Raw genomic sequence first — 15,441 nt, forward strand, 5'->3', positions numbered from 1 at the left:
AAACGTGAGAAAATACGGTGACTATCTCATTTTAGTATCAGAAAGGACTTTAAAAACATAAAGCATTGCCCAGCCGGTATGGAACCAGGTCACAGTTCAATCCCCAGTTAGGGCATGAGCCCAGGTTATAGGATCCATCCCCAGTATGGGGCATGTAGAAGGCAGATGACCAATGATTCTCTATCATCACTGATATTTCTATCTCTCTTTCCCTCTCCCTTCATCTCTGAAATCAATAAAAATAAATATATTTAAAAAGAATTTGTCCAGAGAAAATTATCTTTGTTATGTTCAAAGATTTTTATAAAGAATAGTCAACACAGATATATGCAACACCAAAAAAAAAATTCAAACAGCAAATGATTGGCTAAGCAAGATGACATCTTATGAACTATCCAATGACTTCCTTTTCCACTTGGAATAAAATCAAAGCAAGCCCATCCATGATCCACTGCCTTTCTTTCTCTTCACCTCATCTTGTCCCTCTCTCCTCCTCACTCCCACTCCAGCCACGCTGCCTTGAACCAGAGACCCGCCGTGGGAGAGGCACGAAGGGCAGGCAGGCGGGTGGGGATTCACACTTGGACTGGCTCAGAATAGAGGTATTTCACTTTCCTCTGCCCAGTGTGTATATTTCCTTTGGGAACCCTCCTGAGTCAGGGCTGCAGTCTGGGGCAAGATTTCTGGCTATCAGTTCCGTGTCATTGGTGCCCTGACCTAATTGTGTCCAACATCTGGCTCCCAGTCTCATCCAGTGCTTAACACACATGAGCCAGTTGGGTGACTCCACACCTTGACCTTAACTCTCCCCACAGTCACAGCCCTAGATGACCATCAAGATCACCTGAGGGACATTAAAAAGTACCCAGCCCAGGCCCCACCTCCAGTGGCTGTGATCTTATTGGTCTGGCACTGGAGGCTGTAAATGCTCCCAGGCAATCTGAACGCCAGCCAAGGTGGAAAATCGTTGCTGGGCATGTGGTGGTCTCATGTCCAGGCTGCAAGCATTTGCTGCGGCTTAAGCTGGTTTGAGCTCTTTCGTCATCGGTCTGAAGTAGTAAGCTATTTGGTTAAATTTTGTTAGAAGACAGCAGTTAAGTCCTTGCTTTCTTTGCTCTTCAAAGTCTGGGTTTCAGCACAGGTCGGTAGGGTTTGAGATGTAAAGTCTTGTAGGGCTTGTACTGAGCACCTGGCTGCCAGGAGGCACGGCTGCTTTCTCCCTGTAGTATTTACTGTCCTCACCAGCTGCTGTCTCACTTCTCTTCCCCTCCTGGGAGGCCCCCCTCTTATAATTAGTTTAAATTACTGTTTCCTACCCTAGGACATGGGGGATTAACAATGGGGGACCAGGTGCGGGGTGAATATGGAATCACCAAAAACACCTCGAATGCAGGTCAAACCGAATCTGGCTTTGATCTAAGGTAAACAAGTTTGGTGCTTTTAAAAATGTGTTTAAATGCCTCACTGCTACACTACATTTCAAAATTCAGAAAGACCATAGTTAAGAGAAAGATCATCCCGAGAAAGGGTTCCTTCTACGCAGCCTCCACCAATAACGCCTCTGAGTGCAGAGAACGAGGAATAGTAGGGCCTGAGTAGGGCCTCAATCAGCTCTGATCACAGGCTCTGATCATGGGTCCCCTGGGCCCCTCCACAGCCTCACAGGGCTCTAGGCCGTCTCCTGGACAGCGGATGACACCCTGAGACAAGGAGAGGGAATTGGTTCTAGGGAGGGCCTGTGAGACCCATGCATCTCCCTGAACTGGCTCAGCCCCCCTGGGCTGCCCTACACACAATGGGCAGGGGGACCTGTTCCACCCTTCTCATTGGTTCTGGCACTTTCCATGATCTTATCAGCATTTGTTCCAGGCGAGTTCCCGATCAGGGTGAAAACGGAAGAACCTCTGCTGATAGACGGTAAAGGTCTAAGTTATAAAAAGTGCAAGAAGGGGAAATCGGAAGCTTGGCAAATGGCATGCCTAGTATCCACGCTTCTGCTTCTCACTTGCCTTTTTGACATGGGACAGCAACCAACTTGCAAAAGGAAAATGCTGTCCAAGAAACGAACAAAATTACGTTAGGTGATGCCACTTCGTTCTTTTTAATGGGGAAGGTATCTATCTGCAAAGCCCCAGCCGGATGCCTTGTGAAATGTCTGCTCATTCTGAGATGTCTGCCTCCCTACAGTGTTACTGACTAACGCCAGCTTCGGGGTCCTGGGGCTCCGGGCCCTGCATTTGATCTCTGGGAGATTCCCGCCATCAAGCAGAAGACAGAAAGTGCCATGGGACCTACCTAAATGCCAGGCTTCGAGTTTGTTAGGGAACGAGGGGCTTCCTGAACACTCTGAGTGATGTCTCTCTCCCTTTGGCGGTAGAATGACCCGTTCACAGGGGTCGCCTAAGACCATCCTGCATATCAGATATTTACATTACAATTCAACATTACAGTTATGAAGTAGCATCAAAAATAATTTTATGGTTGGGTCTCAACATGAGGAACTGTATTTAAAGGGCCAGAAGGTTGAGAACCACTGGCTCTAACCACTATGCATCCCATCTGCATGCCTAGAATGGTGTCTGTGCATGATAAACAACAAATAAACAAGTGAGTGAGTGAGCACATACACACGCCCAGTAAGCTCTGTTTCCAGCAAAGAGGCGAGCCCACTGAGCCCTGAGGGCACAGGATCCTCATTGTCACAGAAAGCATTCAGGTGACCGGGTTTTCTTCCTCCCCCTGGGACTGCGCAGTGAGAACCACCCAGAAAACACTGACTACGCATTTCTCCTGCTCACTGGGGGCCTTCAGCAATTACACTGAGAGGCAGGCGAAATTAACACGGTCTAACCCATAAACCCTGAAAAGCCCTGAATCTAGTTAATGAGCAAGTTTTAGCAAGTCAAGCGCTTTTTATGGCCGCCTCAAGCCATCTGGGAAAGCAACTGCTCTCTCCTAAATTGTGAGGTGTCTTCACTCCAGCCTCACGCCCGCTGCCCAGGAGACAGCCATTAGCTAAACACCAACTATTCTCTAGGCATCCACACAGCATGTGTTCAGAAACAAAGCCAGAGTCTGTGGCCTGCAGCTCCTGGACTGGCCTTTTAGACCAATGCTCCAAGGGACCCCTTTGTTTCCTTTCGGGAGGAGGATGAAAGAGTAAAGCAGAGGGACCCTCAAATGCACTTGCTAGAAGGAGGCAGGTGGAAACGGCCTTGCCTGAAGAGAGCATTTGAGGGGTACAGTGGTCATTCTGAATTATTCACACCGGACTTCATGAAGCCCTCCTACCAACACACACATCCCTTCCTGACATTTGACACTGGGGATACAGGGTTTCTACCGCCAGGATGAGGTGTGGTGAGACAGGGCGTGTCACCTGGGAGCTGTGTGGGCTTCCTCTGCGGGCAGCGGTGTGAAGTCCCAGATGGGGCTGGATGCTCGCTGCTTAAATCATGCAGCTCACCAGGATAGCGGCCGGTCTGCAGTGACGTGCAGGCATGTCTCAAAGCCTTAGCACGTGTGCAACCATACAGAAGCACGTGTGCAACCATACAGAGGCATGAGTGCAACCATACAGAGGCACGTGTGCAACCATACAGAGGCACGTGTGCAACCATACAGAGGCACGTGTGCAACCATACAGTGGGGATACAGGGTTTCTACCGCCAGGATGAGGTGTGGTGAGACAGGGCGTGTCACCTGGGAGCTGTGTGGGCTTCCTCTGCGGGCAGCGGTGTGAAGTCCCAGATGGGGCTGGATGCTCACTGCTTGAATCATGCAGCTCACCAGGACAGCGGCCGGTCCGCAGTGACATGCAGGCATGTCTCAAAGCCTTAGCTCGTGTGCAACCATACAGAGGCATGAGTGCAACCATACAGAGGCACGTGTGCAACCACACAGAGGCACGTGTGCAACCATACAGAGGTACGTGTGCAACCATACAGAGGCACGTGTGCAACCATACAGAGGCACGTGTGCAGGCACTTGTGTCCGTGAGCATACACGCAGCAGGTTGGCATTTCCATTGTTAAATACACATTTCATTTACAATAATTTTAGGTTTATAAAGATGTTGCAAAGATAGTGCAGAAAATCAGCATATAACCTTTGCCCGCCCAGCTTCCCGTAATGTTCACATCTTATAGAACCACGTGCTTTTGTCAAAACTTAGACGTGAACATTGATCTGATGCTGTTAACTAAACTATAGACTTTTTGGATTTTACCTTTTTTTTTCTTCTTTCACTAATGTCCTTTCTGCATGCCAGAATCCAATCCAGGAGACCACATGGTATTTAAGGCATTTCTATTAAATGATTTAGGGTGATGCCTCCCCTTAGTTCCTTACAAAATGGGTTTTGGAAATAGAGAAAATGGCTCTTGGGCCAATGAGACACTGAGATTTCTTCCTTCTACCTTTAGTTTTTTTTTCCTTTAGTAAAATCACTTACGCTCACTAAGTCACAGTTTGCTAATGTGTAAAACGAAACCAATAGCAGAATTCACTTCATGTGATTGCTGTGAACATTAAATTAAATTCTAGAAAAGGGCTTAGCAGAGGGCTGGTCATACTAATGCTCAGTAAATGGTAGCTATTGTAATCCGTTCTTACCCATAAGAGGAGCAACAGTATCCTATGTTCAGATTCGCCAATAAAGGAATGATCAGCAGCCAGTTCAAGGGCTAGACCCCATATCTGAAAAATGTAGTTTTTGTATACAACCAATCAAAGACTTAGGCATGGTTATTGGGATGGGAACTGCAGATTTGAATCTTGGCTTCTCCCTGGCTGTCCAGGGGTTGGATGCCAGGGCTGTGACAACCAAGCAGTGGTGACAGGAGAGGGTCACTAACAGGCAGCCGGCTGCCTTATCCTGGCTCCTATAAACGTCTGCAGCTCAGCGTGAACGCCTGGAATGGGGCCAGGCCGAGGGTATGCAGCCAGTTAGCTGTAGAGCAAGCATGTCAAACTCGCAGCCCACAACGAATATTTTTGTGGCCCAGCCGATATAACGGCATGTAAGAAATGTTTTTAATAAAAATTTTGTAACTTAATTTTTACAATATCCTATTATACATAATTATTAATAATGAACTACAATGTTCGCTAATGACAGATTACTCTAATCGTGTTGCATTCATTTCCCTGACGCACCTTATGCGCAGGCGCACCATTTCTCTCCACTAATACTAGCAGTGAATATTTTAGCAGTTGATTGCCACGTCATTAGTCTTGGACTGACTTGTTTGGTGTGTGCAACAAGAAATATTTCGCTTTTGGAGAACAGGAAGAATAGGTTTATTTGCATTACGCTTATTAATTTGTGTTATTCAGAGTCTGGTAAGTTAATGTTCAGGAAAAAATATTAATTTTTATTAAAAAGTTCTATTATTTTATGCTAATGATTACTCATTTATTTCAGCCCTTTGTATTCAGCATGTTTCTATCGAAATAAACCTATGTTTCTATGAAAATTGAAGCTTTTGTTTTTTTGCGGCCCACATAAACTTACACCTTGTTTATGTAGCCCGTGTTAGCCTTTGAGTTTGACATGCTTGCTGTAGATGCACCTCCTTTCATCAAACCAACCACTCCCCTTTCATCAACAAGTTTTGCTTAAGTACCACGGACTCCATTCCAAGGGCAAAGAGGATGGAAATCAACATGTATCGAGCGTGTCCTGTGTGCCAGGCCCTGCACATGTGTCATACATAGCGGTCTCCCATGATTTTTCACGTGCCTTTACCTGTAAAATATTTTGAGTACATACCATCTATGTAAATGCAAATAATAGATAAGCATAATATACACACCCCACTGAGCTGTCAAGTGCATTACAGAATATGCACAGCCAGCGTGGCATTTAAAATGAATTATCTGTAGATGAAATAAGCAATATGTTGAATCCATTAAAAATTAATAGGACTGTTAAGGGGAGTAGATGTAAATCTCTAGTTCCAAGAGTCTTCTTGATCATTGTAAACTCCTGGGGGCCAACTTCTTATCAGATGTGATTAGCCTGCCTTTGGTTTTACATCTTCCTGAAGCTGATTCCTTCCCCAGAGGAGAAGTGTCATTTGTGTAGAGACTGTTGGTATCAGCTTTTAATTTGTGGCTTTTGTGTAAAAACCCCTCTGAAGCCACATCTTCAGTTTGGTAGGGTTTGTGAAGTTGAAAATAGATACTGTACCCTGTGAGCCCACGCCACCTGCAGAGATGCACTGCCATAAACACCAAGTGCTGACGGAGGCCAGAGCTGCCTGCCTCCAGTTCTGGAAGTTCCCTCTTTTCTTCCAGAACATGCCCAGCATAGGAAAGTGCCAGGGTTGGCCCATATATTCGCTACTAGTAAAGTTGAATTTCTTAGTAAGTACAAAAGAAATGGAGATGCTAAAATTTTCTATCCATATCCTCAAGGAATGACCAGCATACCCTGCCCCCCCCCCACCGGGGGGGCATTTGTCTCTTTCCATTCCATTGTCTCATTGCTCTGAATTGTCACAACAGCCCTCTTAGGTGAGTGGAGAATGCCATCTATTTTGCATGTGACCGGGACACTGAGGCCCAGACAATCTGTGCATGGATGATGTCATCCAGCAGGTAAATGGCAGAGTGGGGTTTAAACCCAGGTCTCCTTTTATTTTACTCTCTCCTCTGTCCCTCCACTTCTGCCAGTACGTCACCTCTCTTCTTCTCATCCATCGGGCTGCTGACATTAAATGCCAGCTTCCAAGAGGCCACAATCTGAGCAGTGGAAGCAGACAGACAGACTGACACCACGCAACAGTTCAGCAATCTAAGCACAGACCCCTCCCAACGTTAAGTAGAAAGCTTTTGTATAAGAAGTGCTGCTCACCTTGGAAGAATTTGAGATCTGGGGGAATGGGACTGCACCCTAAAATGAATAATAAGAGATGACTCTAGATGGAAGAGTGGTCCAGAGCCCTGGTTTGGACAGCCTGAATGTGAACCCCAGCTCTACCCCTCGCGGCTGTCCAACTTGGCTGCCGAGCCTCAGTTTCCCCACCGTAAAAGGCAAAATCGTTGGTTATTATGAGGATCTGCAGGTTCCTCTCAGCACGCAATACAGTGGCTGGCACAGGGTAACACTCAGTGAGCAGAAGCCGTCATCCCATGTGGTGACCCAGGCAGCACTGTGACACTCCTACAAGTCGGGGCCTCTGGCTGGCCCCTCTCCACTCCAAGACCCACCAAGGGTCAGCCTCAGACTCTGGGCAGCCTCACATCCCAACAGATGCTGATTACAAACCACCCTATTTACTTGCTAAGGCCACTCTGCTAAGACCCTTATCTGCACGTCACTGGGAAGAAATGAAACTATTTCCTTTATCAAAAAAAAAAAACACACCCAATAATAATAAAGGTGGTTTCTTCCTGTTACAAAATGGCTCTCCTTTCCCCTTGGCTGATTAATGTTACCGCATTTGTTTGTTAAAATATATACATGTTGTTCACTGTCAAACAACAGTTCTACGAAAGCACAGCCCCGGAGGGAGCGGGCCACTGAAGGAGGGAGCCAAGCTACAGGCCGAGTGAGAAAGGGCTGGAAAGGGCCCTCACCCAGGGCAGCAGCAGCCCACCAGGGGGCATTTAGACAGGTCTGGTGGCATTCATTTTTCTAGATGGTCACAATGACTGGGGCACAGTTGGCATTTAATGTTGGGAGGATAAAGATACTAAATTTCCTGTGACGCGTAGGGCAGCCCCACACAGTGAATACTTGTCCTGACTTTATACCAATAACTCCCGGAATGAGTCATGCTGGGAACATTCCTGGCTACTCCAGGAGGTCCTCAAACCAGGTGAGCCACAGAGCAGAAGTTGACCCTTGGGCAGGCCTCAGGGGGTACGGCGGCCTGGGCCATCTCTGCTCTCAGCATCCTGTGTGAGTGCAGACATTCTATAGGGAGGCCCTTCTGCCAGGTCTCCTCCACTGGGCTGTGAGCTCCATGTCCGCCTACTCCGTGCGGAAGCCTTCTGTGTAAACTCCAGGCCCTCCTGGTGCCTAGCACATGGCAGGTGCTCAGTATATGGCTGGGAACTTGACTTTTAAAGCTGAGCCAGTTTGTCTTTAATGGGATGCGCTGGTTGGCCAACGGAGAGCACCTGCCCCAAGGACACAGGTGCTAGAAAATGGAAGGAACCCAAGGGCTTCGGGCTTATATATCAAAGTGCCTTAGAAACCTCCTGCATCAACATGCATGCTCCCAGGTCCCCTCCGCCTCCCAGGGATGGGCTCAGAGATACGCATTTTATTTTATTATTTTTTAAATATATTTTATTGATTTTTCACAGAGAGGAAGGGAGAGGGATAGAGAGTTAGAAACATCGATGAGAGAGAAACATCCATCAGCTGCCTTCTGCATGCCCCCTACTGGGGATGTGTCCGCAACCAAGGTACATGCCCTTGACCGGAATCGAACCCGGGACCCTTCAGTCCGCAGGCCGACGGTCTATCCACTGAGCCAAACCAGTTAGGGCGAGATACACATTTTAAAAAAGCTCCCACCATTTGGGAACCACAGCGAAACTGTTCCAATGACCGGTGACTACAGAGCGGTTCTGTTGGAATAGAGGAACGTTTAGGCGCGTGAAAGCTCTCAGTCACTATTGCTCAGGGGCTTTCCGGATCAGAAATCTGCTTCTGTTGAAAGTCTTTTAAGATGGCTCCGGTTTCCCACTGAAGCATGGAAATTAAATTAGAAATCAGATTGCTAGGGACATTTTTCTTCACTGTAAAATAACATTTCTTTTGACACTGGCATCGGCCTCGCATCATTGTTAGGCGGGAAAGAGGGATTAATGCAGCCCCAGAGACTGAAGTGAGAGTTCCAAAGAGCTAATTACCGACTTCAACTGAGCCCCCAGTGCGAGCCCAGCGCCGTGCTCTGCACAGACACGGTGTGTCATGTACTCCTCATAACACAGCATCCTTGTGAGGTGGGAACAGTTACCATCATCCCCATTTTACAGAGTGAAACTGAGGCTTAGAAACATTAAGTAACTTGGCCACATTTACACACCGGTAAGTGGCTGAACCAGGACTTGAACTCAGGCAGTGAGACTTTCGGAGCCTCAAGTCTGGTGCACTTCTGGCAACTTCCATGCAGCTCAAACCGCCCCACATAAGCACAGTCTGCACTGGTCCCCAAGAGAGGATCGGGGTCTTGCTTCTGGATGCTTCTTGTTCAGCTCTCCCGTATCTCTATGTCTGCGAGCGGAAGTGGAGCATGGGGATTGGAATGAAACAGAAAGCATCTGTCGGTGTCCCTCCCAAAGGAAATATTTACACCCTGGATAGTTGGTTGGCTTCCAGTCTGTGACTCTAAAATTTGTAAGACTCTATTACTTGAAAATAATTGGCTTTTTAAATGTAACTGACAGCTCAAGTCACCCCAGACGAGAATGTGTTAGATTGCTTTCTCTACCAAGAACAAAACAAGACTAATTCTGCAATCACAAAGATAGAGTTCTATACTGACTTAGCAGTTAGCTGGCTCATCAGAGTAAAGCTCAACATTTTCCAATGACTGCAATGCTGGCATATCCATTATACATAAGAGGGCTTGCATCATCTTATGCTTCTTTACTTTCTTCCTCTAACTGTATCTGTCACTAATTCTGAGGGAAGTCCAGAAAGGAGCCCATTGTTTACAGGCCTGCAACCAACGCGCAGAAGATGCCATAGTCAACCTCCCTGGAGGAACTGGCTTTGCTAGGAATGTTTTTATTATGATTTTTTTAAGTTTTAAAAGTTATCCAGCTTCATGTAATACGTATCCATACCATGTGACTGATGGTACATAAGTGTCAAATGGTCATCTATGTTACTTCTCAAGAATCACCCCAGACCATCAGCAGCCTCATGAAGGAGGCATGCTCTCTGGACCCTGGGTGGAGAGTTCTTACCTGTCGTGCCCTAAAACAAGGCAAAGTTCAGCTACACACCTTGCTATGGGCTGGAGATGGGGTAGGGAAGGAGCCCTTATATGGGAGAAAACACATGCCCTGTGAGTGTGTGTGCATGTGAGTACATGTGTATGAGCACCCCTATGTGTCCACATGCATGGCCACTCCTCTGTGTATACATGCATTAGACTCCTATATGCACACTTGCATGAACACCCCTGTGTGCACACATGCATGAGACTCCTGTGTACACCTTACATGAACACCCATGTGTACATGTGCATGAGCACTCCTTTGTGTGGGCAGCAGGATTAGTTATCCATCGGAAAGAAATGCTTGTACTAGAAACCCCTACTGAGCACCTCACCTCCAACAGAACAGCTCCTAATTTCAAAGGCAGGTTTTCTCTCTAAGGCTCTGGGGACCCAAAGACTCACAATCCACTCATTCTCTTAACGCTCAACCCTAAGTCTGATGTTCTACCCAAATCTGGGATAGCATCAGGTGTCTCCACGGGTCTTTACCCTTTGCTAATTTTAAGAGTCTATAGTGAAAAAATCATAGATGTTGAATTGAGACAGGACTGGGCTCTAGTCTAGACTTTGTCATTGCTGACTTTGTGACCTTCAGTAGTCCCTGAACTTCAGCAGCATCTATTGGTAAAAAAGGAGAGAGTTGTTCTTTCCACTCAGAATTTTCATGAGTATCAAGCACAGCACTCAGTGTATCGTGGACACGAGAAACCAAGCATCCTCTCCTGTCCCCCTTTCCCTCAGGGCCGTTCTGTTATTCCAACTCAGGTTCAGAACTGTTGGCTGGGCCTGGTCAGTGAAAATTAAATATACACACTCCATTCTCCTTAGTGAATGGGACCTTTGCCTGGATGATGTTGTTCTTTCCTTTTTCTTAACAGTTCCTTTTTCTCTCTGAGATCAGAAAGGCAGGCATGAAAAGGCTTTGCTCAAACCAAGCTGGCAGTTGGACCAAGATCAGAATCCTAGGCCCAGATGTGTTTTGTTGATCAGACATCAGCACCTTGGTCTGGTGAACTGACCAGGCCCTCCCCTCCCCTCCCTCTAGCCTCTATACACATATACAACATGTTCACAAAGCCTGCCAACCCCAGAGTCTATCCAGATCAGCGGTTGTCAACTGGTGGTCCATGGATCACTGGTGGTCCGTGAGGTCTGAAAGGTTGGTGACCGCTGATCTAGACAACAACTTTTGTGTCTCTAAGAAAGTCACATTCAGTTTCTAGTTAGTATATGAAGAGGAAAAATAATCTATAATCAAAATTATTCTTAAGAATCCTTTAAAATGTTCACGTCCAACAACAATGTCTTGCACGAGTCCAATATAGTCACCTGTGTCTCCTACTGTGAACCAGGTCATCACTTCTTTGTTTGACCACCAGATAAAGAAAACTGGCTTGCATTTTGGGGCCATGAAGCCTAAAAAACATTTCTGCATCTTTCAACAATCAAATCAGAAGAGGCCACTAGAAATCTCAGCTAATTCATCAGTCTCCCACCTCACACTAACCTGGCACGTAGCCCATAGAGAATCAACCACTCATTATTCAAATAGATTGTTATTTTTCCTTCCCTCAAGCTTGCCTTTCAGTTTTTTGTTTGTTTGCCTAACTGGACTCATTTATGTTAAATTTTGCATGATCAAATTCTAAGGTAAGGTTTATTTTGTATTGACTCTTTTCATTAAAAATTAATGACTGGTTGATGGGTTAATTTTTCAAAGTGAACAAGATTACAAGCAACACTGGGTATCTCAGTCCTTAATGAAAAACACTGAAAATTGCATGAGCACACCAGAGCCAAATGATGCTCTGGCCAGGGCAGAGGGTGTAAAGCCTTGATGAAGAAGAAAAAGAGGGGGAGCAAGATAGATGAAAAATTGTGAAATGGAAGGCTTCAGTGTGTGCAAAAAGGCACACTTCATACTTTTTCACCCCAGAAATTTGTGGCAGGTGGAGAACTTAGAAACCTCCGTCTTTAGCTTCTATCCACAGTCAGCAGGACAGTCCCAAGATTCCTTGAATCACATTTGCCATAAGTTCCACTATGTGCTGTGCTCTTTGCTCCAGCGTGCTGGAGAAACCAAGATAAAGAGGTCACTCTCCCGGTCCTCAAGGCACTCACAATCTAATAGAGAAAGTAGTTAAAGAAACATTAAATGCACCAAATGGCTGTGGATCTAGCATGATGCACCTGGATAAAATGCAAAAGGTGGATTCTTGGGAGAGGATGGCCATTGGGCATTACAGGGGAGCTGATACAACAGGTGTGTGCTCCCCAGACCAAAGGAGAAGTGAGGTGGGCATCTCAAAGAGAGAACAGATATATACAAATAAATAAGTTCAAACATTGGGTATTTTCACTATCTTAAAAAATTCTTTCTTAAAAAATATATTTTTATTGATTTCAGAGAGGAAGGGAGAGGGGGAAAGAGATAGAAACATCACTGATGAGAGAGAATCGTTGATTGGCTGCCTCATGTACGGCCCCTACTGGAGATCAAGCCCGCAACCCTTGCACATACCCTTGACTGGAATCGAACCTGGGTCCCTTCAGTCTGCAGGCCAATGCTCTATCCACTGAGCCAAACCAGCTGGGGAAAAATTATTTAAATAAGTAAGCAATACTTCCTCTCTATGCTGGTTAGTGGCGGAATGAGAGCTGAAGCAGAAACCAAACACCTAGGAAATTAATAACAAAGCATTACATACAAAAGGAATCCTATTTCATATCACCTCACCTGATAATTTGGAATAAAAGAGTCCATTCACAGAAAAATCTCTCTACCCCATCACCACATTATTGTCTGTTGACAACACTCTTTCAAGATCCATTTTCTAATTATAATAAATTGAGCTTATTTTAGGTCTGCTTCTGAGGACTTATTTGACTCTCTCCTGCCATCACTAGATTCACATACTTATATTCTTTCCAAAGGATCAGAAAAGCTGAACCCAGGAACTCAATGCCATAATACTCACTCCTTTTTAACAAAACCCAAAGTACAGTGTTTCGGTGTGACTCATCTTTATGAAATCAATTCCCATTTTGTGAAATAATGGTAAAAGTCAAATAAAAATCTCTGGCTAATAGTAAAGCTGCACCCTGATAGCGATTATACATATATCATTTTTATGTTACAGAGCACGCTTGAAATGAGGTAGAAACTGGGCAGGAGAGCATGCTATCACTCACTCACAGGGCATGATGAACTCACACGAACGGACCACTTGCATGGGTTGTCAATAAATCATTGGCTGACACTGGATGAGCAAAATAAAAGTTGGCTGTACAATACCACACGGACTCAAGGCTCTTCATACATGGATTAATCCTGAGACGATAGATATATAGGGCCACTCCATGCTTGGCATATAAACTCAAAAAAATAGGAATAGATGGCATTTTTGGTCATGTCACATTTAGAACACTGGAATGAGGATGGTGATTAGGAGAGAGCCTGGTAGTCTACCATGACAGTAGAAATCAAGAAACAAACAAACAAACAAACCTAGATGCCGAGAGGAAGGACACAAATTCTGGCTTATCATATTGTAGACAGGTAATCCAATTCACATCCCTTTAAATCGCTGGACTTCAGTGTTTTAAATCTGTAAAATTCCAGTGACTCTTCAGAGCTTATACGCTGGAAGTGAGGATTAAAGGAGTTGACAAATATAAAGTACTCAGGACATGGGGGATAGGTACTCTATAAAGGCTTGTTCTACTTCTCCTGCCCTGTATGAATTGTTGTCCAGTTATGTCTTACAAGGCTTGGTCTTTCTAAATGAATAGCATATGATCTTCCAAGGAAGAGACCTTTCATTTTTTGTTTTTGTTTTTTTAAACTGGATTTTTACACCCCATAGTATGTTGTATAATGTTGGAAACACAGCTGTGGGGATTTTCCTCGGTTATTAAGGTGCTAGCCCCAGAGGGTGAATCATTACAACCTTGTTTTTCTTTGCCAGGACTGACCTATGATGGGCATGTGGATGAGTGCTAGCCAATAAGATGAAGGTAGTCTGCTGGGCAGCTGGTGGATTCTCATTCAGTAGGTCACCATGGAGTCTAACAACTCATTCTTCTTAAAGCACTATAGACCATTCTGATGCCCAGACAGCAATGAGAATATAATGTTTCTAAAACAATGACTCTCACGCTTCTTCAATCATTGCCCACTTTGGTCTTTCTATGCCTGCCTCCTCCTTTCTCTTTGGGCAGTTACAACTATTTACATGAATGCTGCATTGTGGGAGCTTTGCTACGGAAAGCAACTAGACTTTTTAGAACGAATCAGAGTCCTTGAACTAGAGTCCTTGGTAACATCCAGTTTAAGTTCAGAAAAACCCTTAATAACTCACTTAGTAGGTTATCCTAGCAACCTTTAGTCATTTGTAAAAACTGATATTTTTATGGGCTTGTTCATCAGTTGTCAAAGCAAAAACTTGTATTTTTCTCAGTTTTTAATCAATCAAGAAGACTATACTTTGAGAGGTCTGTATTTTGAGAATTGCTGCCCTAGAACACAAGCATGGCTTATTGAATCAATTATGCCCGTTTATGATAGATGTGTAAAATTATGTGGCCTCAACTTCAATTATTCCCAATAGCAAGATCAAATCCTAGCAGATACATCCACTCTCTATTCTTCACCCTATGTGCACCTTCAGACAATGTTTCTCACAAATATAGGGTGTCCCAGACAATGTATACACTTTTAATAATTATAAAGGCAGTGTTTATTAAAATACATTTCATTTTCAAAATTGAGCTATCAGCTGTTAAAGTGTGTATACATTTGTTGGGACACCCTATATTCATATCATCTTTAGCTTTCTCCTCATTCACACTTTTCTTCCAATCTTTACTTAATTACTTCAGAGAAATTTCTTTCCCTATCTTCCTTAAACAAAGCAAAGAATATCCAAGTAATGTAGGTAACACAAGTTAGTATAACCATGTCAAAAATGTGCTTTTCAGTGTAATTACACATAATAAAGTACCAGTGTTATTATCTTCTAAACTCTTGAGAGATCCAAGAATCCCTGAGAGAGACCTCATCTGACTCCATTCAGTGCCTTGGATAGAACATGCTTTTCCTCAAACACCAACATACATGATAAAAAACAAAATACATTGTATTTTAAATTCAATTTTAGAGTTCTGTTTTATTTCATTGCCAGATTTGCAAGGCTTTTTTTTTTCTAAGTTCTTTGGAAATGTGCACTAATTTGGCTAATTGCATGTTAAACTGAAGATTGTGGCTGGGCTTGGGAAAGGTATTTTTACACTTAAATACTAAGTCATTTATCATCTTGGAGCACAGCTCCTCTGCAGGTTGGCAACTCCTATAGTAATACCCAAACCTTCTCTTACTTAAAAAAGACATCACTGCCCTGGCTGGGTAGCTCAGTTGGTTAGCACATCATCCCAATATGCCAAGATTGTGGGTTCCATCTCCTGTCAGTGCACA

At 44.6% G+C, this 15,441-nt stretch overlaps 1 protein-coding gene across 10 annotated transcripts in view; it reads right to left on the minus strand.

The window, feature by feature from the left end:
* The window catches only part of LOC102261631 (paralemmin-2), a 382,189-nt gene that overhangs the window by 241,267 nt on the left and 125,481 nt on the right, over positions 1 to 15,441 (minus strand). For 4 of the 10 annotated variants that reach the window (XM_014534401.1, XM_005859771.2, XM_014534405.1 and 1 more), the window contains exon 1: positions 5,628 to 5,684. The exons of 1 other annotated variant lie outside the window; for it this stretch is intronic. In XM_014534401.1, coding sequence (XP_014389887.1) covers positions 5,628 to 5,669 — 42 coding nt within the window. In that variant the 5' untranslated portion in view covers positions 5,670 to 5,684. Of the gene's footprint in view, positions 1 to 5,627; positions 5,750 to 15,441 lie in introns of those variants that run through there. 5 more of the 10 variants (XM_014534407.1, XM_014534403.1, XM_014534406.1 and 2 more) reach the window with 2 other exon arrangements.

This window comes from Myotis brandtii, unplaced genomic scaffold, assembly GCF_000412655.1.
Source record: "Myotis brandtii unplaced genomic scaffold, ASM41265v1 scaffold13, whole genome shotgun sequence".
In the NCBI taxonomy this organism is placed as follows: domain Eukaryota; kingdom Metazoa; phylum Chordata; class Mammalia; order Chiroptera; family Vespertilionidae; genus Myotis; species Myotis brandtii.